General features: G+C 43.9%; 2 protein-coding genes across 1 annotated transcript; one reads left to right on the top strand and one right to left on the bottom strand.

Moving 5' to 3' along the window:
- Nucleotides 1-27,116, bottom strand: part of Erich1 (glutamate-rich 1) — a gene marked incomplete at its 5' end in the record, with an annotated part of 52,793,804 nt that overhangs the window by 28,388,272 nt on the left and 24,378,416 nt on the right.
- On the top strand, nucleotides 6,601-26,052 carry Mtnr1a (melatonin receptor 1A). The gene is given in 2 exon segments (NM_053676.2): nucleotides 6,601-6,998; nucleotides 24,677-26,052. Coding segments are annotated over 2 exon segments (1,062 nt in total). The 5' UTR covers nucleotides 6,601-6,805; the 3' UTR covers nucleotides 25,546-26,052.

Below are 27,116 nucleotides of genomic sequence, written 5' to 3'. Positions count from 1 at the left end.
TAGGAAACATTGTTTTAAGCAAGGTGAAGGCCCAGGAAGACAGATGGCAGGTGGCCGGCCACGTGTTCTCTCCTAGGTGACTCCCAGCTGCTAATTGTTAAGTACGTGCGTGCGCCTGTTAGAGGGTAAACGGGGGTAGAGACCGAGGAACTGGGAAAGGGTCCACGAGATGGGAAAGAAGAGACACTTTAAGGGAGGGTGTCGGGGAAGACAACGGAATGCATGAGATTCCAAAGGAGAAGGGAATTCCTGTGTGAATGTGAACAGCAGTGTAGTGAAAACAGGGAGGTGGGAGAGGAGTGGAGTGTGGCCGTGGACCAACCAAAGCAAAGCTTACAAATCATACAAGCTTACAGGCTACTTCAGAAAAACCGTACAAATAAAAAGAAACCATTCTTAATTCTTAAGCAAATTCTCAAAAGAACTAAATTTTATCTTTTAATGAGGAGCGTCACAAAACTGTAAAATATGAAAGCTAAGGTTACTGAAATTCTGAATAACAAGGCTAGGCTTACTCTGTACCAAAACAACGGTGACAGATTCCATGGTGTCTACACCACGCCCTTACCTGTGAACTTAAGCTACACGATTATAACCACAGTGTAGGCAGTATCTATTGTTTTCACAACTCCCCCCCCCAAATTATAATTATTTGTTCCTTATGGCAAAACTACATCTTGATGACTTTTCAATGGCTGTGGTAAAACACCGTCACCACAGCATTGTCTAGAATGAAGACTCTGTTTGGGGCTTACTCTCCCCATCACCATCATGGCGGGAAGCAGAGCAGCAGGCAAAATGGCAGCTGGAACAGCAACTGAGGGCTGGCCTCAGGAGCCACAACCAGGAAGCGGAAAGGGTGCACTAAAAACCATGCATGGCTTGGGAAACCCCAAAGTCTGCCCCCAGTGACATACTTCCTCCAGCAAGGCCACACCTCCTAAACCTACCCAAACAGTATTACCAACTGGGGATCAAATATTCAGACGCTCAAGAGTACAGGGAAGGCCTCATTCAAACCAACATGGTGGGGGGGTGGACAAGGTCTACCGTGTTCTTTAGGATTAAAAGGGAGTGTCCAGAGTCAAATTCACAATTCTCATCCTCTCAGCTAGCTTCTCCCACACTTTGCCTCAAGCTGCCTTAGCTTAAAGTGCTGGAGATGCTGAAGCCCCACCCCTTGTCCCCACTCTGCCCCTGCCCTCATTCATTCATTCTATTCATCATCTGGCTCATTCACCTCAAGAGCGGTGCTCACAAATATTAGCTTAGACTGCTTTCTCTTTACCCAGTCAACATAACCGTGAACAGAAGTTACATATGGGAAGCGGTGGCCTTCCACTGAGAAACAGTTTCTCAGTGTAGTTACAGGGTTTCATGCGTGGAGCTACGGAACAATCCTTTATTAAAAACCGAACCATGGGGCCGGAGGAGCAGTCCTGTAAGTGCTTATGCGACATATAAGAAGCTCCTGGTTTCATCTCCAGAACTGCAGAAGTCTGGGTGTGGTGGCAAGTGCTTACTTGTGGGGAGCAGAAGCAGGAGGCAAAGCGACCCTTGGCTACAGAGAGAGTTTGAGGTCAGAGATCCTATCTTACAACAAAACACCCACTTCCCAACAAAGCAACAAAGAACAGAATTATCATATCATGGGCTTGTTTTGTTTGTTTGTTTTGTTCTGTTCTGTTTTTGTCTCTCGGTGAGAGTAGATCAAAATTAAAGAGCCTCTCTACTCACTTTGTAAAGTCTCTCCTCAAAAGCAAAGGAGCTGCGTAGGCGCAACTCAGTGGTAGAGAGTCTGGGGCGCAGGCGTGGGGCCCCGGATTTTGATTGGTAGTGTGAACGCACATAAACGACAAGAAAACACCACAGAGGCCTGGAGGACCGTGACTGAACACAGTCTTGCATTTCCAAGGCTGTGTTGGGAGCTCTTCCCAAACCAACCAAAGATAAGGGGAACATCTTTGGGTAAATTTCCCGTTCAAAACACAAGAACAAGATCCCCATGGACCACTGACCAGTTCATGCTTCACTGAAAGAAAAGGGCACAGGGTAACACCTCCTGTCCTTGCTGGCAGGAACAATGGAGGTGAGGAGGTTCTTGGTCCTGGTTCAGAATGTTCCCAGATACTCATGGTTAGCATTTCTTCTAGGCTCCACCCCGTAGTAACCTGGTAACAGCCAGGTATGCCTGGCTCAGTATAAAAGGGGCTGCGGGCCCCTCTCTCTCAATCTCTCTCCCTCACCCTCTCCCTCTCCTTCTCCCTCACCCTCTCCCTCCTCTCTCTCCCTCCTCCCTCCCTCCCTCCTCTTTTTCCCTCCCTCCCTCTGCCTATCTCTGTTTCTAATACCCCTTCAACTTCCCTCCCCATGCCCTAAATAACTCTTATTCTATACTACGTCCGTCATATGACTGGTACCTCATAGGGAAGGGATGCTTCAGGATGGACCCGCAGAGGCACCCCCTTCCACCTCACCATGCCGCGCCCCTACCAAGCATATCCCTGGCCTTTCTTTTTTTATAAAACACAAAACTCACCACTTCTGGGGGTGTTGGAAAGGGAACCAGTTCACTGTGGGAGCTCCACCAGTGTTATCACTCAGTTGTCTGTAAGCTGTGAAGGCGTTTGTACCTGGTCAGCTCCATTATTGTATCTCCTCCAGCACAGCCACACACAGAGCCCCCTCACTTGCTTTTCTTCTGGAAAACCCCTTCTTTTCACAGCCAGACATTCTGGGTTGCGAATGTTTTGACTTACCGAAACTTCCCAGCAGTGTGCAGGAGACGTTTGGGACGAAATTACTCGTGACATTCAGTCCCTGTTTCAAATCCAAGCTTTACGGAGGGCCCGCTAGAAAAATAGAACCCCCCCTTAGATCAAAGAGATTGGAGTTCCCCCCACCCTCAAGGTTTACGATGAGGTCTCAGCCCTGCTATATAGATGACCTCGTGACTGAAATCTTATGTTTCCTTGAGGCAGAACTAAGTTTATCAAATCTGGACAAGACTCTTGCTTTAGAGGTAGACAAATTCCTATATATGTAGCGACAGGTTCTCTCTCTCTCTCTCTCTCTCTCTCTCTCTCTCTCTCTCTCTCTCTCTCTCTCTGGTGTGTGTGTGTGTTCACACTGCAATATCCTTTATTTGAACCCAGCAGGAAGTGTTCAGGTGTATAATACATGATCGCACATCGTCTCTTTCTGTAGTAGAAAAAAAAACCCAAAGAGGCTTTTAATGTATTCAGGAATTGTGTTCAGCAAGTTTTTGAGCAGCAGAGAACACATTTATAGGGAAATTAATGATCTGGTGTCTCACCTGTAGTTGAAAAAAAAAGAACAAAAATGTATCTTTCTCTGTTAGCATACTGTGACAGACAGATCCTCCTGTCCTTCTGGAGGACTCATTCCTTTCCCAGGTTGCCATTGGAGATCCAGCCTCCTCTGAGATAAAGCTTCTCAGGGTAGCTTTGATATCAGGCATTCTTTGCAGGTCAGTCTCCAGAGCTGTGTGGAGAGGGCAGTTACACAGGGGCTTTGTCTTGTAGTGATTACCACAAAGATCACAAATCCATCTTTAACCTGCTCTTGTCCACGGAGACAGGATCTCACATTGGAACCTAGGGTTAGGCTGGATGACCAATAAGATCCAGAGATCCCCCGTCTCTGCCTTCTCAGTTCTGAGATCACAAATGTGTCATTTTATCTGGCTTTTTATGTAGATTCTGGGAATTGAACTCAGGTCTGACGCTTGTGTATCAAGCACTTTATCAAGTTACCTCTCCCCCAGCCCTGTAGATTTATATTAAATCTGTCTATAACATATCATCTATACATGTTATCAACCATGTGAATCAAAATCACAACTTTAGCTTTTGTTCTACCCCGGTGCGCCTGACTCAATATAAAAAGGACTGCTGTGTGTGTGTGTGTGTGTGTGTGTGTGTGTGTGTGTGTGTGTGTGTGTGTGAGAGAGAGAGAGAGAGAGAGAGAGAGAGAGAGAGAGAGAGAGAGAGAGAGAGAACATACCAAAGCACTGGTGTGGAAGTCAGGGAACAACCTACGGCCTTGGGTATGAGCCCCTGCCTTCTGTCTTGTTTGAAGCAGTGTCTTTATTGGTCCATGTTGGAGACACCAGGCCAGCTGACTACGGACTTCTGATTGTTCCTCCCTCTGCTCCTCATCTGGATACAGAGGTGGGTCTATGTGGGTTCTGGAGATAAGAACTAAGGACCTACAGAAAGGGGCTGGGATAAGAGGGGAAGTGGGAGAAACTGGGATGAGGAAAGGGAACAAAAACCATAACCAGGATGTATATATGGGAAAAATATCTCTTTTCTATGACGGGGGGAGGGAGCAAAGTTCGCACTTAGCAAGCTGAGCTGTTGGGCGGTCCCTGTAGCCCAAATTTAATTTTTAAAAAAACATGCAATTCACAAGAACTTCAGAGAAAAAATGGAGGAAGAGGATTTGTGTGTTTACCCAGATATTGAGCCTTCTGAATTTGAGTAGTGGTACCAGGAATTAAACCCAGGACTTTAGGTGTGCTAAGAACATGCTATACTACCAGTGACACACCCTAATTCTCAATTTCCAGTTTTTAATTATTATCTAATTATGAGCCCTAGTCATCTTGCCATTATTATTACCCATGCTCACTCAAAAACATTAAGCTCATTAATGTTTCACTGTTACATCATATATGTCATATATCATATACATAATGTCATATATTATATATCATGTATTGTATTGCTATACCATATATCATCCCCTGTTTTATATAGCTTATAGTATTTTTTTATTATAGGTGTCAAACTTTTCTGTGGGCAATTCCAGTCTATTGAGAAACACCGTCGCTTAGAAGTGAGGTTTGTAGCTGTGGAATCAGAGGGACTCAAGTTCAAAACCTGCCTTCACTCATGGCCGATTGCTTACCTCTGCACGTTACGTCACTCGCCATTGTTACAGGGTTCCAGACAGTGTATAGTCCTCACAGTGTCAAACCCCGTCAGACTAACATTGTGTAAGACAGTCCATGTGACATAGCTCTCCCGGGGCTGTGCAGAAAGCCCTAGGTCAGTCGGTGACAACTGTTACTGTTCTTTCAATGCTCGTGATAATTTTCAGTCCTGCTTTCCTGTCCATGCTCACTCAGGGAGCCCTTCCTCACCCCAAGGTTCTAGACTCATTTACCCACATTTCCTTAAATCTATCTTGGCTTCAGTCATCTGTTTCCCTCATTTCTAATTTAAAATGTTAGCCTTCTTAAGTCTAGTTTTATGTTTTTGTGTAGATGGAATCTCACACATCCCAGGTTGGCCCTGAAAAGCTGAGGATGGCCTTGAACTTCTGATCCTTTGCCTTCACTCTTGGGTGCTGGGGTTACAAGACTGAGCTGCCAGATCCGGTTTATACAACACTAAGGACGATGTCTTAGTTAGGGTCTTATTGCTGTGAACAGACACCATGATCAAGGCAAGTGGTATAAAGGACAACATTTAATTGGAGCTGGCTTACAGGTTCAGAGGTTCAGTCCATTATCGTCAAGGTGTCAGCATGGCAACATCCAGGCAGGCATGGTGTAAGAGGAGCTGAGAGTTCTACATCTTCATCAGAAGGAAGCCAGGAACAGACTGAGCATCCTCAGGCAGCTAGGAGGAGGGTCTCCAAGCTCACCCCCACAGTGACACACTTCCTCCAACAAGGCCACACCTTATAGTGCCACTCCCTAGGCCCAGCGTATGCAAACTTAATATGATGTGTTGAGACAGTATTTTATACAGCAACACTGGTTGACCATGCAGTTCAAACTGTCCCCAAAGTGGCATTGATTCTCCTGCCTCAGCCTCCAGATCTGCAACACAAGCTGCTGTATCTTATTGTTTAATTTTGATACTTATTTTAATATTGTAAGCCACACTTTTCTGGTATTTATCTTCTTAAAATGCCTTTTCTCCATTTTTTCTTCACTCTTTCAAAGGGACTCTGGAAGAAATGTTTAGGAAATTTAAGTGTTAAATATGAGAACACCATATACCTTTTAGTTTGTCTTAAATCCTTCCCTGTATCAAAGAAAGTTTTGGGGTTTTGTTCCATTCTGTACAGAGCTGGCTAATCCACTTCCCAGAAATCTGACATTGTGGCTCTACGTCTGCTCTTATTATCTCGAGTTCCTGTTTTCACTGATAGTCTCGAAAGAACATATACACCTGTCATCTGCAAATATTTACCTTTTGTTTCATTTAATTGCCAGAAGCATCCAGCACAGCCTTTAAGTTGTGTTATGCCAGACAGAAAAGGTATGCTTTTAATATCATTATTATTTTATCTTTACACACTAGTAACTATGAACGTTGATGACTTAGATTCTATTTCATCCTCATTTTGCCGATAAGTAATCCAGGGCATCTAGTAGCCTGATCTAGTTCAGTCCTGGTTAGGATTCAAGTCCGTGAACCATGTTCTTCCAGGGTGCAAGTTTCCCCTGCACTTGACGTCTCCCCCACACGAGGGCGCAGTGTGCACGCGCTGTGGGACCACTGAGTTCAAGTTGCGGGGCAGTGGACAGCAGGTGTCAGCAGGCAGCAGTGGCCAAGTGCAGAAAGGGTGTCCTGCCACCGGGAGGGGCTGGAGCGGGGTAAGGGGCAGGACCGCGAAGCAGCCATAAGGATGCAAAGTAGGCGCGGGAGGGCTCTCCCCAGCCATAAAAAGTGGCGGAGAGGGCGCAAGCAGAGCTGGGCACTTGAGGGCGCGGGGCTACAGGATGATGGCCCTGGCTGTGCTGCGGTAAGTCACCCAGGGGACCATGAAGGGCAATGTCAGCGAGCTTCTCAACGCCTCTCAGCAGGCTCCAGGCGGCGGGGAGGAAATAAGATCGCGGCCGTCGTGGCTGGCCTCTACACTGGCCTTCATCCTCATCTTTACTATCGTGGTGGACATCCTGGGCAACCTGCTGGTCATCCTGTCTGTGTATCGCAACAAGAAGCTCAGGAACGCAGGTAGGAGCTCCCGGCACCTCTCCCAGCGCTAACCCCCTTGCGGGACACTGAGAAAACTTCAGAAAGTCAGTTTCTGAGAAATGGGACTTTGGATAATTTCCCCTCCTAAAGAATAAAAGGCTACCTTCTCTTGACCCTGTCCCTCTATATGATGCCTTGTCGAAAATCATCCACAAGTCTTCAATCCTTAGGGATGTAAAACTCTGTTCCCTTCAGCACTATCTTTTTACTCTAGTTTTATGATTCGGTGATTCACTAGATAGGGTCCCTGTTGAGTAAATATTCTCAAGATGCCTTTTCAAATTAGATCTCGTCAGTTGTTTGGATTTGCATATAAATCCGTTTTCCCAACTTCTCTAAAGTATGAGAAGATGCACACGCTGCCCAGATGACAGAGGCGTTTGTGCTTTGTTGACAGATACAGTTTTCAGCTAAGAGCACCAAGTCGCAAGGTGGTATGGGAAGATGCTAAGGAGGCTGGGTTGTGCTTTTGCTCGAGTCAAGTCTGCATTTAAAACAACAAAAAAGGAAGTTGTAGTGAGAAATGCATTTGCATATAATTTGGGACTGGAGTTAATTCTGTGTTTGAGTTATACTTGGGGGGATCCCTCGAGCAATGAGCTGACCTAGTTACCTTGCATAAGAACAGCCTGGTGGTTTTTTCATGAGCTTTCCCACACCTTCAAATAGTGTCAGGTTGCTTGGATTTCTGCTCCTTTTTTGGAAGTAAACATTTGGTAGAAGGGTAGAGAGGAAGCCGTTTACTTAAACAGTTGCCCCAAATGGTATTTTTGTCCTAAACCAGGTAGTCAGTGAAAACTCAAAACCAGGCAGAGCGTGTTTCCCATTTGCCCTCGCTCCAGCAACACTTCAGGCTGTGCAAAGTGTAAGAATTAGTTTGAAGATGTCTAATAGTATGAATTCAGTTTGGCTTGGAAAATTGGGATGACTTCCTTTCGTGGATGATTGGCTTGAACTAGAATTCTGTCCTTAGAATTCAATAGCTTGGAGGTAGTGTTTATGTAGAATTGATAAAGCCCTAGGTTTGATCTCCACCACTGTAATACATGAATAGTTTATAGCTCTGAGAAGTAGGAGCCACTTTCCATGGATTGCATGGGGCTCTGAGCACCCACACAAAAAGCCCTTTAGTGTGAGTCCAAGGTCAGGGGTCAGGAGCCACTTTCCAGAGGACACAGTGGGACTCTTGAAGGCTCAGCAGTGGGTGGATCTAATTCTTGGAGTTTCTGCCAGGAGCTCACCCAACGTGCTCCATTGGTTTCCTATAAAAGGTGTTCATCTTCCTGGTGGCTTAGGAAAAATACTACAACTGTCCTACTATTTGGGACATTATGGGCTAAGTAACTTCTTGAGTGGAGTCCATATACGGCATTCCTATCACTGTACCTCACTATACAGAAGACCCTTCATGGGTTTTAATGTGCAAAACCTCACAGCATCATATTTACATAACCAGGCTGTTTGCTCAAGCACACCATCCCTGAATTCAAGCCATTTGAGGCTTTGTTAGAGAACAAATAATGATTTGGAACATAGCTAGAGATGGCTGATGACATATTATTGGATGTCTATGAAAAGTCTTAGAGGTGTTTGCTATACACCTTTAATCCCAGTACTTGGGAGGCAAAGGCAGCTGGGTCTCTACGAGTCTGAGGCCAGCCTGGTCTACATATTGAGTTCCAGGCAAACTGCGGTTACATAAGAGACCCTGTCTCAAAATAAATGTCTTAACAATTGCTCAATTTGTATATTTGTTCAATTGATTTTGTTGGTTTCAAAAATGGTGTGTGTGTGTGTGTGTGTGAGAGAGAGAGAGAGAGAGAGAGAGAGAGAGAGAGAGAGAGAGAGAGGGAGAGAAACAGCAACCTAGACCCCTAGACGAGTGGCCCAGTGGCCGCTCTTGCAGAGGACCCAGGTTCGGTTCTCAGCACTTCGATGGCAGCTCACATCCATTGGTAGCTCCAATTCCAAGAGACCCTGCAGACTCCCTGACGTGCATGGGTACCAGGCACAGTACACATACCCACATGGAAGCAAACACTCATACAAATAAAAATAAAAACATAAATCTTTTTGAAAAGGGGAAAGTTGAGAAACAGAGAGGAAAAAGTAAGGAGGCTAGCACATCTGAATTCTGAAGCAGTTCTTTCCTTCGGAAGTCTGGTGTCATTGCAGAATTATTTTCGCCCTCTTCCTTTTCTTTTTTCCGGGAAGAAATCTCTGATATTTTACTAGCCGTGGGGCTGGCCAATCACAACAGGCCAGCAACCCAGCAGACATGAGGCTGACAGACTGTCCGCTCTGCTCCCAGCAGACATGAGGCTGACAGACTGTCCGCTCTGCTCCCGTCCAGATTTTGCTAACAAGAAACGATACATCTAAAGCGGGTATAAGATTCTCACTGTATGCACTGCAACCCAGGAAATCAGTTGTGACACAATCTCCCTTTCCACATCTGTCAGACAGGGATGAAACCTACACTCTTGCCCCACACAGAGCTTTGCTGTAATTGTTGCAAGTATCAAATGAACTGATGCAAACTAAAATACTTTGAAAGGGATGGATAAAGTAACACTAAATAGGCATTTAGTCATCACCACCACCATCACCATCCCCACCACCACCATCACCACCATCACCATCACCACCATCACCACCACCATCACCATCATCATCACCATCACCACCACCACCATCACCACCACCACCATCACCATCACCATCACCATCACCATCACCATCACCATCACCATCATCATCACCATCACCACCATCACCATCACCACCCATCACCACCACCAACATCACCACCACCATCACTACCACCACCATCACCACCACCACCACCATCACCACCACCACCATCACCATCACCACCACCATCATCTGCTTTCTTTTGGTTTTGGCTTGCTAAAAAGCAGAATTGTAGCTTTCTCTGTGTACGCTATCCCTAAGTCAAACTTTTCCTAAAATGATGTCCTGCTTATTCAAAATTCAGTTATCTGTCGATGCCAGCTGTGTAGGATATAAACAAAGGGTGGGTGGGTGCGGACAGTGTGTTAGACTGCATAGCCTGCCGGCCTTTATAGAAAATTCAGAATTCTACACAGCTTCCATACTAGGGTCTCAGTGCTCATGACTATAAGCAACAGATTAGGGGAAAGGTTGTTGCCGTCAGGAGACATCACACCCACACCATGCAGACACCATCATGAATGAACTCCTGGAGAACTGAACAAGTACGTGCTTTTGTGGTGCTCGCTGCAGAGGCAGATAGACGCCCCTGCTGAGTTCAGAAAACACTGAGAGCAGCGACCTCTTTGCTCGTTATGACTTGTGTCCCTCTACGGAAGACCCATACCATCAGTATTAGTGTTAAATTTGAATGTATAGCGGGGCAAGTAAAACAGCTGTAATTGAAGGAAATGTTGCTCCTCCCCCGGAGTGACTCTCTAGCTGCATACATAGCTGGCCCCGTTCTGTGCCCTCAGTAAGCCTTTGGAAACCACCCATCTTACTCTACATCCCAAGCTCCCTTGAGAGTCGACGTGAATGAGACGGAGTAGGGAGTGAATGTCATGTCAGGGACAGTGTGAAAGCAAAAAATATGAGCTCTACATCTCTCAGAATCCCGAATCCCAAGACGAAGCAGTTGAGGATCAAAGACGGTGAACGTGTGTGGTTTCCTTATCTACTCCATGAACAGGACAGTAGAAGGAGCGTTATGTAGCATTCACAGTTTGTTCTTGCTTTAATTTTCTGGTCTTGAACTAGTGGGCTTCAGTGATAACTCCCCTCCCTTCCCTCCACAGAGTAGCTGGGATGGCAGGTGGGTGTCTTGCTGTCTTCTCACTCAGCATCTGCTCTGTATTAGACAGCATAAATAGCCGGGAGAAGATTTAAAGTGCACAGGCAGATGTGTCGAGTTTCTAGCAGATATCCTGCCACTTGATGTAAGGAACCTGAGCATCTGTGGAGTTGGGCACCACAGGGTCCATGGAACAAATCTGTGTGGTTACCAAGGGAGAGCGGTACAGGAGCATGGATTTCTCTTCAGTCATAGATCCTAATGAGGATGGTGGTGTCAGGTAACATCGGGAAGAGTGGGACTTGCTGAAGCCAGGGGCCCAGAGCCTGTGCAATGAGGTTATTGATAATATCTCTTCTGTGAGGAAGATCTGTCAGGCTCTTTCCCAGTTCTGATGTCCTTTGATTCCCTGATGTGTATCTTTGGTAAGACAGCCAACTTATCATGTTAGCAGGCTGCCATATCAGATACACCCCTCTCTGCTGAAAAAAACAAATGACCCCTTAATGCTACCCACTCTGCCTTTCAAGGAACATTTATGTGTTTTTAAAATCCCTTGGTCTTTCCCTATTTGAGAGAAGCTGACCACAGAGGGTCACTAAGCTTTCTTCAGTGGATGCTCTCTGGTAGAGAAACTATGGACGAGCTTTAGTAGCATCAGTTGGGGTCTCTGATGATGAGCTAAGGGTGGATATGAGGGACCAATTCTCCTGACTTCACCAACTTTGCTGGTTTTGGTTGGGCCAAGGGGAGAGAAGAGAAGTGTCATGACTCTCTATCAGGATGCGTTCACTGGAGAGGACAGCCTCTGTCTGTGGCCAGCTTTGTCTTTCAGTTTATGACAATGTTCGAGAAGAAAACGGCAGAGTTGAAGTTTATGTAGTAGCACATGGCCCTCAGCTCTATGCCAAGGATAATGAAAACCAGCACATTCCCCATTAGAAGAATTCACAAACTAAAGAATGAGGTGTTATCTTCTGTTGCATTGACTCAGTGTGCCTGTATTAAGGTCATAAGACTGGCTTGTCACATTGGTTACTAGTGATTCCAACACCAGTGCTCTGTGAGATCTTTGAAAACAACACCAGACATCAAAATACAATACACACACACCAGATAATTTGGGGGAAAAAAACTGAAGAGAAATTTATTTAAAAATAACAGATAGCTGGGAAAAAAGTTTAAATCATCTTACGCTTTCAGAAGTGTTTTTCACAAAAATGGATTTTGCGTCTTGTATTTTCTCACCGTGAATGTTGTGGTGGGCACCAATTATAAGAGAATCAGAGTATTAGTAAAAACAAATCCAGCTTCTGGGATGAACTGAAAGCAGCAGGCTGAGCCAGTTTCTCAATATATCACTAATCTAAACTTGGGGTAAAACTTTCTTCTTGCTGTGACCTGTAATTGGTTTAACAAAAACAATGGTGGCCATTGTTGATTGATTATTTCTGCCTAGAATCAAATAATTTATTACATATAATATATATCTGACCAACGCCAACAATGATATGACTTTGGGAATTTTAAAAGCTATGTAGAATAATCTGTGTTAAAAGACATTTCCAAGCTTGAGAAAATTAGAACAAGAAACTAATAAAATTGCATTTTGCCATACTTTTCACAGAATAGCATATTTTGGTCTGGTTTCCACTTATTTTCCCATGTAGCAAATCTGGCCTCTAACACTCCATAACTAAACGCATAGCACAGACTGCAGTTTTCAAAGCACTCGCCCACAGTTCATTCGTCTGCAGCACCGTCTCTCCAGGCAGCTGAGAAAACGTAGAGCCCAAATTCACAGCCAAGGAAACGGTTTTCCTTATTGTAGAACACAGACAACTCAGCACGGGACAATGCAAAACAAACAAACAAACAAAAACAAAAAAACCAAAAACAAAAAACAGGAATTAAAGTCAGAGGATCCAAGTTGAGTCTCATGGCTACCTTTGTGTGTAGTTTCTCTCAGGGATGAAGCACACAGGTCCTCCATCTAGTCAGTAGGGCTAATGCTATTCTCTCACAGCACAACCTAGGAAGACAAAGTTAGAATCCGCCTCCCCGTGGTCTTCCCCACATGGCTGTGTATTTGCCTGCCATTTTTTTACTTTACATACATAACAGTATTACAGTATGTCTATAATGCACTCGATAATTAGTTCTGTTTGGTTTGTCTTTATTTTTTTAATGTTGATTTAACTTTTAAGTATTCTATCTGAAAACAAATAGAAAATACAAAGTAGTAAAAAGCAAAATCAGCCAGGAATGGAAGGGTTGGGAACTACGTCAGTTATGTTTGGTTTTGCTATGACAAAATACCAGTTCAAGTTTTTACTTATGTGGGAAGAGTCATTGTGGCTTATGGTTTCAAAGAGCCCAGTCCGTGGTCACTTTGACCCATGTTTTGGGAAGATCATCAGAGTAGCAGGATCACTTCCTTGCAAACAGGAACAAAGACGCTAGTGTATAGCAAGGGGCCATAGATAACATATCCCTAAGGTCTTGTGACTCAGTAGCATGCTTCTTCCTGCCAGGTTTCTCCTCTTAATGTTTCCATACCCTCATAGCTCATATGTCTGTGGAGACTTCTGCAAACTCTGGCTCATAGGAAGCCTATGATCCCTATATATTGTTTGTTAAACATCTTGCACATTAAAATCTTCTTCAAAGGGACTTCCATCATCCTTCAACATGGAACAGGTTCTATGTGCCCCTGCGCTCCCCTGTGTCATGATAACAACTGCCATGATAACCAATTTTGTGACTGGTTAATGCTATGGTTGCTTGTGTGTATCTCTGCCCCTCAGTTAACACTGGGACCTCCTGGTTAGGCAAGAAGGGAAGGGTAACTTGAGATGATGATGATGGAGGAGTTATGGGATTAAGAGCAGGAATGGAGACGGCTACAGTGATGCAGATATCTCATATGCCAATTGTTTAGTATTAAAATGTATTATATATCTATTATAATCCTTATATATGTATATGAACATGTTCAACCAAATATTCCAGAATTTGAGAGCCTGGACAGGTAGCCCCTCAGTTAAGAGCATGTAAGTCTTGCAGAGGATCTAAGTTCAATTCCAACTACCCATGTTGGCTCACAACCACCTGTAACTCCAGGTCCAGGGGATTTGAATCCCTTTATTGGCCTACACAGGTACCTGTACTCAAGTGCCCAAGCCCCCTCTCTATCTATCTATTATCTATTATCCATCCATCCATCTATCTATCTATCTATCTATCTATGAACAAAAATACATATTTTATTAAGAAATACCAGAATGTGTAAATGAATTTCTTAACTATATAACTGAAGTATATAATCTATAAGACTATTTAAAATAAAGATTTGTCATTAATTCTGTTTTAAAAAACACCTAGAAAACTCTCCAAGGATTCTGCACGATCACTACCTTTTACTTTAAGGGAAAGAGTGGAAGAACATAAAGTCTGTTCGGGTTCAGTCCAACTCAGTTTTTAAGTTGCAGATTTACAGAACACCGTATCACCTACTGAATTGCCTGCTGAGTGAGAAAACTTGTGCATCTCTCAATACTTATTTATAAGTAATGAGATATGAGTCAAAGGGATGCATAGGCAAACACTGATTTAAAAAGACTAGCTGTGTTGATTTTTCTTCCTTCCCTGTGTGTAGAATGTGAGGCTGGCAGAGAGATCCTGCCCTCTAAAACAGAAACACACACGCTCTCTTAGGCTTTCTAGACCATCAAAGATGCACTCAGTGCACACTCCTTAAACGTAGATTGGTGCACGTGCATTTCGTCTACTCCACTCTGCAAAGGCAGCTCTCCAAATAGGTTAGCCAAACAAGTTGACTCACAAGAGAGAACTGGAATCTTAGAAACTTTCAGTGAACTTTAATAGTTTTGCAGACAAGATAAGCTTTTCAATTTTTATGGTTGAGATTTCAAACACACGCCCTCCCCCCTCCCCGAGATGCACATTTATGACAATCAAATTGAAGGGTTACCCTCAAAGGAAAGGACAGGAAAGAGTGCTGAATAGTAGTCAAATTATTCCAGGTAATTGGAGTTGCTAACACGCACGGCTGGGAAGGATGCTTACCTGCCTTGATATTGAGCTGTCTGGGTGTTGATTGAATTGAATATTCATTTGGATAAATATTCATTGTATTCCTACAGCGCAAGCTAGAATATGGTTGACTGTTAAACACTTGACAGTGCGTCAGAGTAAAGGACTCTGTTCTAGATTTGTGTAAAGCAAGCACCTAGAGAAGAGATAGCTCAGTGAGTCAGACACTCACTGCACACTCATGAGGATGTTAGTTCAAATCTCCTAATGCTGACGTAATTCTTGGACATGGCCACACATGCCACTCAAACATTGGGAAGTAGGGACAGGCAGACTTTAGGAGCTTGCTACTCAGTCAGCCCAGCTGACACAGTGATGCACAGGATCAGTGAGTGACCCCGTCTCAAGGGAATAAGGGAGGGAGTGACAGAGGACCCAATGTCCTTCTGTGGCTTCCGCACACAGGAAAAATGGACATACATGTGCACACGTCTCACAGATACCTATAAACACATAGCAATGAATACAAAGAATCATAGAACATCTTTAAATTCTTTTTTAAAGATTTATTTATTTTATGTATACACATAAAATATATATATATATATATGTATGTAATGACACTGTACACTGTCACTGTCTTCAGACACACCAGAAGAGGGCATTGGGTCCTCTTATAGACGGTTGTGAGTCACCATGTAGTTACTGGGAATTGAATTCAGGACCTCAGCCAGAGGGGTCAGTGCTCTTAACAACTGAGCCACTCTCCAGCCCACATCTTTAAATTCTTTTAAAAAAAAATTGACACCTACTTTCAAAGATATGTCTCTCAAGTACCCTAAAGTTTTGTTCACTTTATTTTCAGATAAAAGCAAGGCAAAATTGAAATCATTATATTATTTGTGATTTTAAGTGAACTAAGCTAGACAAAGGACAAGTGCCTTAGAGAGAGGGGTGGTACGGGTTGATCAATGGGGCCTGAGTGACAGAGAGTCAAAAGACGGTCTGGTCTGCTAGCTCAATGTACGTGATTAGGAACAGAGGTTGTGTGCTGTGTATCTCCAAATACCAGAAAAAGGGCATTGGGAAGTTTTTATCACAAAGCAAGGGTGTATCTTTGGGTAAATGGAGACAGATACACAGTGTGTAATGTGAATTCCATTCATCACAAGCTGTCTCTTCAATTTGCATAGTTTTCGTCTTTATGCAATCATTGAAAATATTTTATTTAATAGATATATAAGAACAAAGCATAAATAAAGATATAGGAATCAAAACATGTTAACATAGCAGAACAATTTCTTGGCTCAAAGAGGCCAGAAGACTGTTGATCCCTTGGAACGGGAGTTGCAGGTAGCTGTTGGCTGCTAGGTGGGTTCTTCAGACTGAGCTCAGGTCTTCTGCAAGAGCAATAAGCATTTTTGCCACTGAGCCATCCATCTCTGCAGTCTCTTAAAAGCCCCTTCTATGGAAATCTTACTTCACACTGTTTTATTGCTAGTTTTTTATCTTCCATGCCCTAGCCTTGATTTAATTTTATTTTTTTTTTCTTTTTCTTTTTTTCTTTTTTGGAGCTGGGGACCGAACCCAGGGTCTTGAGCTTGCCAGGCAAGTGCTCTACCACTGAGCTAAGTCCCCAACCCCTTAATTTTAATATGTAAATAGGCATTTTTCTTCCTGTAAATTATGAGGGTGATTCTGTTTGGGATTTAGCAACTTAGAGCTATTATTTAGTATAATTAATTTCTTTATTTAACCTGGTCTTTTAACGAAAAGATTCAAAATTAGGGAGAAGAAGATAAGGACGCAAAGACCACCGCCTTTTATGGAGTTAATGCTATTTCCATCATCCTTTGTTAGTGTGGTTGAAATATTACCTTTTTGTTTCAAAACGTTCAACCCAATTCTTGAATGGGAATAATAGGCAGATCTCAGTAATTTGTTATCCTCTAAAGGAAAAAAGGCTGAAACATAATGTCAATATTTTATATTCCCTCCGAACTGTCTTTCTGAGACAAGTGTAGCCAAGTGCAGAAATTACACAGGGGTTTTCGGAGGATTTAACGGCCACTGAGATCTAGAGTGTACCAGGAGGGTGTGCACTTTGCTTTATTTTAAAGGGATTGACTGTTCCTCAGTCTATTTTGTTGTATGTGTGTTATAGTTATGGCAAGTGAGGCACTCTCTAACTTCCTCTCCATCAGCAGACATCAGATGGGGAGACAGGGACGCCACGAAAGAGACTGAAGATCTGGATGCCACAGAGGCAGGAGGATAGCGAACTCAGATGGATACAGTGCAGCATACAAATGTGATATTACATGAAGGCTATGATGTGGACAGCGTGCACAAACCCTGTTTTCCAAGGACAGGGTAGCATATAAGCAGTGTGTTAGGCAACCGTGGGAGAGGCTGAGAAGTGGGTGGGCAAGAAGGTCACCGCGTGCTAAAGAGAAGTTCACATAGTATGTGGAGAGTGGGTAGCGTCCTGATATGGGTAGAAAGTAGATTAGAAATGGACTGGAAGGAAGGAGGCTGTGCCGAGGCCAGCTTTGCTTGAGCATGTAGGTGAAAAGGCCGGTTGGCAGCAGCAGGAGTAGCGTTTAAGATAGTGGGGGTAGGCCCATTACTGTGGGATCATCAGCCTCAGCAGATCTGGGTTTCAGACAAGACGTCCTGCAAAACAGAACACATGGTTCCCATCAAGGGGAACAGAAGTGAGAACCGAGTATTCACCCAAGGCAAAGCGCAGTTCATACACTCGCTCGGTCCTCACCAGTGCCACTTTCATCTCGGTTTATGATAGGGCAAGGCACTGGAGGCTCTGGGAACTCTGAATTACCAGAGTTAAGATGAACGGAGAACGGAGAACGCTAGGCCGTGAATCCAGGTGGAAACTCGTTTCTATACTTGGGATTCAGATTGCATCTAGGCTGGGCTCAGTGTTCATGAGAGCCACAGGAGGAATCCTGGATTACACTGTTTGAGAGGGGCACCACTTCTGTGTGAGCGTGCGTGCTTCTGAGTTGCTTTGCAGGGGGCATGGCCACACCCAGAGAGGAGGAAAGGAGCAGAGATCAATGCCAAGAATCATTTCGACTCTATCTTTCTCCCTACTAAGTTTGATTAGTTTATGTGAGCGACTAAAGTAAGAAGTTTCTCATTTTCCACCAGGAAGCCGGTGGCTTTCTTACAGAACCACCTGAAGTCATCACAGAACTGCGGGGCCGTCTCAAGTTCTTGAACATTGTCATAAACTGAATGACAAGGCTGGTGGCCCACTGAGGCTGTTCCTCTCCATCCTGATAGAGAGAGTCATGACCATTCTAATCTCTCCCCTCGGTCCAATCATAACCAGCAAAGTTTGCTAAGTTAGAAGAATCAAGCCCTCATACCAACCCTTAGCTCATCATCAGAGCCCCCAATCGATGCTACTAAACTTTGCCCACAGTTTCTCTATCAGAGAGCATCCCACCGAAGAAAGCTTAGTGATTCTGCGTGGTCAGCTGCTTCGTCCTCTCTCAAGTAGGGAAGCCTTGAGGGGTTTTTTAAGCACATAAATGTTCCTTGAAAGTCAGAGCGGATAGCATTAAGGGATTTTTTTTTCCATCAGAGAGAGGTATATATGAGATGGCAGCCTGCTAACTTAGGATAAGTTGGCTGTCTTTTCCAAAACACGCATCAGGAAATCAAATGATATCGGTACCGGCAAGAGCCTGTCAGATCTTCCTTATTAAAGAGGTGTTACATAAACTTAAGTCTGAGAGCTGATCTGTCGTGGTTAAGCTGGGGTTTGACAGGGGTTCCCTAAGATGGCCAAGAAAACAACACACGGCAAGGAAGGGAGTTAGCAAGGATGGGATCTCGGGTAAAGCCTGGGCCTAGCTTAATCTACAGCTCGAAGCCTCTGTGCACAAACCCATTCACAGCTCTGACCTTGCTTGTGTCTCCCTCTATCAATCAGCCATCGGTCACCGAGGGCCATCTCTGGGGAACCAAACCATTGCGAGTCTATAGGGAGCATATGAGTCTCAGATATTTCAGAGAGAAACAGGGCCTCTTGACAAAGAGGATCTGAGACAGGCACTAGCAGCAACCCTGGTAAGGCTTAGTCAGACGGAGCTTACCGCTGAGCTTCTGCAGCCAACGTTTTGAAAAGAGCACATGGGAGAAAACCAGCTCTCTTCATATTACAGTGAATACAGGTTGTCATGGTGAAAGGGTTAATGTGACAATTTTAAGGGCAAAAGCCTAAAGTTCAGGCCACAACAGCTGTGTCAGCATGGTAACTCCACCATGTGATACAGAAGCCGTTATCCAAAGGCAAACCAGAATGAGGTTTGCATGGGACATATTTCTCTTAAGCAACAAAGTGACTAACGAACCATTAAAAATCTGGCCCGCATCAGAGAAAGGACTGAAAGAGCTGAAGGGGCTTGAGACCCCATATGAACAACAATGCCAACCAACCAGAGCTTCTAGGAACTAAGCCACTACCCAAAGACTATACATGGACTGACCCTGGGCTCCAACCTCATAGGTAGCAATGAATAGCCTAGTAAGAGCACCAGTGGAAGGGGAAGCCCTTGGTCCTGCCAAGACTGAACCCCCAGTGAACGCGATTCTTAGAGGGAGGGCGGTAATGGGGGGAGGATGGGGAAGGGAACAACCATATAGAAGGGGAAGGGGAGGATTTTGGGGATGTTGGCCTGGAAACCAGGAAATGGAATAACATTTGAAATGTAAATAAGAAATACCCAATTTAATAAAGATGAAAAAAAAATCTGGTCCATGACAGGACATTCTTAAAGTCTCATCCAGCTGACTTCATAGCGGAGCTACGTCAGTGTCTACGAACCACTTCAAAGTCCCAAGAATGAAAAGTACAGTGAACACCTCATTCTCCTCTTCTGTGTCAAGTAAAAAAAAAACTTTTGTGACTCATGCTGATCCAAGACTGTATGGGGAAGAGAATTCTGGAAACATTGTTTGAATTTGCCTCAAGTGACTAGCAGCATCAAAACAGTAGATTCCCCTCACGGTGCTTTGACAGGTAGATACTTATTTTAGTCAAAAAGTAACTTCCTATTAAAGAAGATACCGAAATGACGCCTGACAAAATGTCACTGTTCTTCTGAAAACTGGAGCATAGGAACTCTCTTCCCCTACCACAGTCACATTCTAATCCATCTTTATGTGAGTTTCATTATTTTTCCAGTCGAATCACGGTCGTCATTTACACCCTACAGTTTACTGAGATACAAGCTTCACTTCTACTGCAAACTGGATGGCAGGCCAATATCCTAAGGGAAGAGAAAACAACGGCCAGTGGCATCACAACGTGGTAAACGAGAAATGGTCATAATTATTTTAGTGCTCATCTCCGCAGTTGGTCACGTGATCATTATGAATAGTTTTGAGTGCTATCCACCCCCCCCCCCATTTTTCTCTTCCTTCCACAAACTGTGGTCCCTTGCCTGTTCGGGTGGCTCATATATTTACTTCTAAATCTCTGGGAAATTGATATTTCTACCTGATTTGGGCTATTTTAGCTTTCTATTGGATTTATTTGCAGGATCTGGGAGTGCTAAAACTTCCTAGGCTTTCTTGCCTTTAAGGTATACTTTATGAGTATTATTGTATAACAACGACCTGTCTTCCCTCTTAATAATTAAGACCAATTGCAGTAATAGTACCACCCCCCCACACTCATCCATTGATTCACTGAAACGAAGAACCTGAAGTATATAAGTGTCAGTTTGTATTTCCAGTTTAACCATGGCTCATCTGCTGAAGTCTTCCTCAGAACTAAGATTTAACCTATCCAGGCTCCCTGGGCTTTGCCATTACAGCACGATGTGTTTGGTGATCTCTTCAGGTGTTGGGTCAGGTTGGTATGTCGGGTGCATATGGCCTGTGGGCTGCAGGTTGACAGCTTGCTAAGCCAAAGGAACCTAAAGTTGCAAGGACAGGAAGCAGGCAGTTGGTAAGGAGTCTCTAGGGTGGTTGTGAGAGGAAAAACTAAAACATCCATTCTTGATTTGATGACAGTGAATCTTTGGTATGAGGTTAATGACATTGTGACACAGGAATCCCATCCCAGGATATGGAACATGGGGTGATGCAGTTGGTTTTAAAATGAACCTTCGAAACCAATATTCTAAGACAGGAAACATAACAGGTTCAGTGAATTCCAGAAGCACAGTTCCATTATTGAACAACAAATCCCTTAGTTTGAACCATGCTGTGAGAAATTTCATCGTGGTGGACAAGGCATTCTGTCAGGGAACACCATTCACTTTCGTTAAAGTCAGAACAAAGTCTCTGCTACCCCAGTAATCCCAGGAGTAACAAGGGGAGGAGACCCGAGCCTGGGCCCAGTTAGGAGGGGGAAGGAGGGGTATCTCTGCCTCTCCTTCTCCAAGAGCAGATTTTTGACGGTTGTTTGTATCCTTAGGTTTTCTCCATGTTAGACTGTATTACAGAGAGCGTGTGCCTGCTCCTCGTGCCTGTATCTCAAGCAGCGTGCATAGCGAGTTTTGCTTGCGTTTGGCCATGCAAATTATATTATTTCCTCTGACAACTAAAACACAGCTTTGTTTCAAAGTCCTGTTTTCATTAATTCCAATTAAAGAAAGAAAGGTGCAAAGCGCTCACGCTGTGAGAAACACATGGAAAGCTTTCAGAAAAATTACCATTAAAGAGATTTCTTTGTGTGACTGTGGTGCATATGTGCATATGTTTTTTTGTGTGTTTAGTATGTGTGTGCATATGTATGCATAGGTGTATGTATATGTATGCATGTATAACACGTGTGTGTGTGTGTGTGTGTGTGTGTGTGTGTGTGTTGGCCACAGGAAAGCATTGACCACCGTAGTTTTTGAGACACAGTCTTCCAGTGAACCCAGAGCTCCACTCCTCTAGCATTGGGAGTGTGTGTGTGTGTGTGTGTGTGTCCATGCCTGGCATTTGACCTGGGTCTGGGGGTTATTAGCTCAGGTCCTCCTAAAGCAGTCACTTTAGTTGCTGTTCTGTCTCCCCAGATTCTTTAAAAGTCAGTCCTTTAAAAGCTGGTGATAGAGTTGCAATTAAGGGGTTAATGGTAAATTATTTTTCTCCACAGGTAATTTTAAATTACAAGCAAAATACCTGAATTCTGGAGTCGGTGCATTTTAGCGCAAAGTATTTAATAGTGCAAAATGATGTGTTATGTGTGGTGTTCAGCTGCACACTGAAGTAGGACCAGAAAAGTGCATTTAACCCAGAATGTCATGTGGTAAATGGCTTCGTATAGATTTACTTTTAAAGAGCTTAAAATTCAAACCACAGACCTTGTCACAGTTGCTTGGATTTTTTTTTTTTTTTGGTGGCTTTGATCCTTCTTGTCATTTACAGATATTATGCCTTATTATTATTCAACTAACTGCATTGATTAAATCATTAACTTAATTCTTGAATTAATTTCAATTAATGTTTGGGAAATACAAATGTTTGGGGAGGGGAAATAAGCCAGAGATTTTATGTATATGTGTCTGTCAGGTAGCTTTGTCTCTTCCTGCTGGGATGTTTGTGTGTGTTTTTAGGGGATTCATGGAAGGAGCTTCCGTCCTTCCTTCCTTCTGTCTTCCTTCTTGCCTGCCTGCCTTCTTGCCTCCTTCCTTCCTTCCTTCCTTCCCTCCCTCCCTCCTTCCTTCCTTCCTTCCTTCCTTCCTTCCTTCCTTCCTTCCTTCCTTCCTTCCAGAACACTGCTAGGTAGGAACACTATATCCGTTAGTCACAACCATTGACATTTTAAAAACATTTATTCTTCTGGGGGGGTTGGAGGTGAGTATGGTATACATGTGTGGGTATGTGCACATGTGTTCAGAGTGTGCATGTGTGTTCGCTCTTGTGGAGGCCAAAGGTTGACGCTGAGTGTCTTCTCCCAGTTTCCTCCTTAGTCTTTGAAGCAGGGTTTCTCCTGACCCGGAGCTAATCTGTGGGCTGGAGTGAATGGACGATCAATGCGCTCCAGTGCCCACCTACCTCTGTTTTCCCGTTACATCGATTACAGGTGTGACCTACCATGCCTCATTCTCCACATGGGCACGGGGGATTCAGAGTTGGGTCCTTGTGCTCATGGGTCAAGCCTTTTCCACCTGAGCCTATGAGGTCATGCCCTCTAGCCTCAACCCTGTGCCATTCCACATAGGTTACTATTCTATCCACTCTTCCAGGCAGACATCAAACTTGCTCTTGATTTTGTTACAGTTCTCTTTCCTGTCTGTCCCTACACAGCACCCCAGAACCCTTCCTATGCATCTGTGAAGCTCTTATCAAATGGAATGTATTTTAACCTATTTAAAATTCACAGCAGTATGAATAAAATAATTCTGACATCTTCAAAGAGGGGGCTTCTCATCTCTGGTTGGGCAAATAAGAAAAGGAGGTGGATGTGTCTGCTTTGGATGGGCTTGGGAAAAAATTAATCAAAATTTCAAAACTGGGTTGAGGAGCCATTTTAAAAGGGAAAGGGATGTTAAAAATGAAGCCTTTATAAAAACCCTCAAAAGGAAAGAGTGTAAAGGTAGGATGTCTCATAAATTCAGCTAGAGTTCTTTTTTATACACTGAAAATGAGTCCAGTTATGACATCAGTGCAGATGATTACACTTATTGGGAATATGTGGGATTTAATGCTCTCATCTTAAGCTATTCATAAATACAGGAGAAGTCCTATCTCTCGTTCTGCCAGAAATGGCCGACTTTTATATGAGTTGGAGACAGTGTAAGTGCTTGGCATAAACAGCGTCACCTAAGGCTCCCTTGACTGTAGGAGGGAGACACTATCACGCACCTCGGTATCACAGAAGAGGAAATGGAAACTGGACAAAGTGAAACGACCAGGTCGAGTTTCATAGCCAGTGAGGGATGATGCCAGCATTCGAATCCAGAAACTGAGGGTGGCACCCTTCCCTCTTGGGACAAAGGTAGAATAGCCTCCAACCTCAGAAGCTAGAGGGCCTTTGAAGAACTAAAGAGATCAAAGTCCTTGAATTTAAGGAAGCCATCTGAGGCTGACATGCGAGATAGGGCGATATCACACTTCTCACATGCCATCCCAAAGGAAGTCATGAAAGTTTGATGACCTTGAGACTTTTTAAAAGAAGGGAAACTAGTCTGAAATTCAATGTTTTGAGATATGGAATGTTCAGGAGACACAGAAATTCTTAAAATGGACCTGACTGAACAAAAGCAGTGTTTGCACTTCTTGGTGGCATTTATTTAACTTATTATCTCTCAATATCTATGGTTTTGGGTCATGCAAGTTGTAGAAATAGTTCTTTCTCTCTTGCTTTGTCTCTCTCCCTCTTTCTCTCCACCTCTTTCCCCCTCCCTCCTTTCCTTCCTTTAGCATATGGAAGTATGTATGCTGTATGAACATACATACTTGCACGCTTGTATGGGTGTATGCTCATGTGTGTTCATGAGTGTGAGGGTGGGGCTTGATACGGGGTGTCTTCTTTAGTCACTGTACAACTTATTCATTGAGACAGAACTCAGAGCTTGCCACTGGCTAGCTTGCTTGCTCTGGGCTTCCCATGTCTACACCTCACTTGCACTGGGACTACAGGCAAGCATCCAAGCCCATGGTGCTTTTGAATGGGTAAGGAGAATCCAATCTCCAGTGTTCAAGCTTGCACGGCAAGTTGCCCTGGCTATCTTTCTAACCTCCCTTTCTTTAGCATACGCTCAATGATGCAGTGTGTGCCATACTGGTGTTAACCTGTGTTTTCTGCATCTTTCTCTCTCAGGGAATATATTTGTGGTGAGTTTAGCTGTGGCAGACCTCGTGGTGGCTATTTACCCATTTCCCTTGGCGCTGACGTCTATACTTAACAATGGATGGAACCTGGGATATCTGCATTGTCAAGTTAGTGCCTTCCTAATGGGCCTGAGTGTCATTGGCTCGGTATTCAACATCACCGGGATCGCTATGAACCGCTACTGCTACATTTGCCACAGTCTCAAGTATGATAGGATATACAGTAACAAGAATTCCCTGTGCTACGTGTTCCTGATATGGACACTGACACTCATAGCCATCATGCCCAACCTGCAAACCGGAACTCTCCAGTACGACCCCCGGATCTACTCCTGTACCTTCACCCAGTCCGTCAGCTCGGCGTACACGATTGCCCTGGTGGTTTTCCATTTCGTAGTTCCAATGATTATTGTCACTTTCTGCTACTTAAGGATATGGATCCTGGTTCTTCAGGTCAGACGGAGGGTGAAACCGGACAGCAAACCCAAACTGAAGCCGCAGGACTTCAGGAACTTTGTCACCATGTTTGTAGTTTTTGTACTTTTTGCCCTGTGCTGGGCCCCACTCAACTTCATAGGTCTTATTGTGGCCTCAGATCCGGCCGCCATGGCCCCCAGGATCCCGGAGTGGCTCTTCGTGGCTAGTTACTACCTGGCGTATTTCAACAGCTGCCTCAACGCAATCATATACGGACTACTGAACCAAAATTTCAGAAAGGAGTACAAGAGGATTATCATCTCACTGTGCACAGCTAAGATGTTCTTTGTGGACAGTTCAAATGATGCAGCAGATAAGATTAAATGTAAGCCCTCTCCACTAATAACCAATAATAATTTAATAAAGGTGGACTCTGTTTAAAAAAGCCAGTGGTGCCAGCAGGTTACGCTCGCTGGTTGGGGTCTTACTGCTTTCTCTTGTCTAGAAATCAATCTATCCATCTTGAAGCTCTTAAGAGTTGCCAGCATAGTGTTGGAGCGGACCTCCTGTCTGCCCTTTAATCAGATCTTCAGTATCAAGGGGAATACTGAACACGCACAAAGGTATATGTGCAGACTCTCATCTCTGGGTGACCAGGTCTTAGGGGCCCACACTTAGCATTACAATAACATAGCAACACACCAAAGCTGAACAAAATGTGAGATGAATTCAAGAGAGGCCGTGGGCACCTTTCTTTTGTTGCAAACAAGTGATACAGGGTGTTTATTCTTACCTGTGGCTGAATTAAAATAGTCAGAAAAACTCACATGGACATATATTTCTTTTTATTGGCCCCCTTAACAATGCAGTGTAATGTACTAGACATTATATGTAACCCAGCAATGGTTTAAAGAACTGTATTGTGAAGTTATATGTTTGTTATATACGAATACTGCCTCGTTTTCTGTTATTTGAGTGTCTTCAGGATTTCATATATTTGGTGCCAGGGATTCTGGAACTAGTCCCCAACAGATACTGAGGGATGACAGTAATTTCTTTCTCCTCACATCTTCAAATAGTTCTCTAACAGGAAGAGAAAAAAAGATTGGTATGTTCGATTTGTAAATGAGTAAGTGAAGCAGAAGTGAGAAGCGAGACGAGAGACTGTTATTAAAGAGTGGGAAGCTTAAATGGAATCTACAAACGGTTCCCCACCACAGCAAAGCAGGAGCCACCAACGCACACCATTGGCTGGCAGTTTCACAGTATTGGGTGACTCCATCTATAATCCACATCTGACACGCTGCACTGTGCTGCGTGTGCCGTCCGACAAAGAACAACCACACCACAAAGTTTCATCCAGCTGTGGGTGTTAAGGCAATGGTTAAGTACAAAGTTCTGTTCAACTCTATTCGTTACTTAACCTAGTGTGGCTTCCTCACTACTTCGGATTTCTGTTGACTGGCTGGGATATCTACACAATTCTTTTACAAAACAGAGGGCTCAGGAGAACTTGGGTACAGTGGTGGGTGTGCTCTAGATCAATGTCTGATCAGAGGAGGAAAGAATGTAAACCAAACTGCTCTCATTTGACAGAAAGTGCAAAACCAATACTCTAAAATAATTCATTTCAGGATTTGTTTGCCCCAATAAGATTTTATGTCTTGGGGGCAAAAATAAACAAAAACAAACTGTGTTTGACAGACTCTGGTTATATAAATGCTGGCTGTATGTTATTCCAGGTGACTACTAGGGACTACTGTGGTGTATGTCACATACAGTGCTTTGCTTCAAATCACAGGTAATGTTTTTCTGTATTATAGAGGCCTATACCAAAACTGTTACATTCAAGTAGGGGGCTGTGACCATGCACACAGATACAAACATAGACACATGCAAACAAACACAAACACACACACACACACACAAAAATCACACACATACACACAAACACACACACAAACACACACATACAAACAAACACACACATACACACAAACACACACATACAC

This window comes from Rattus norvegicus, chromosome 16, assembly GCF_021556685.1.
Source record: "Rattus norvegicus strain SHRSP/BbbUtx chromosome 16, alternate assembly SHRSP_T2T, whole genome shotgun sequence".
Taxonomy (NCBI): Eukaryota; Metazoa; Chordata; class Mammalia; order Rodentia; family Muridae; genus Rattus; species Rattus norvegicus.
Note: the sequence above shows the minus strand (reverse complement) of the source record. Positions and strands in the feature narration are given on the sequence as shown.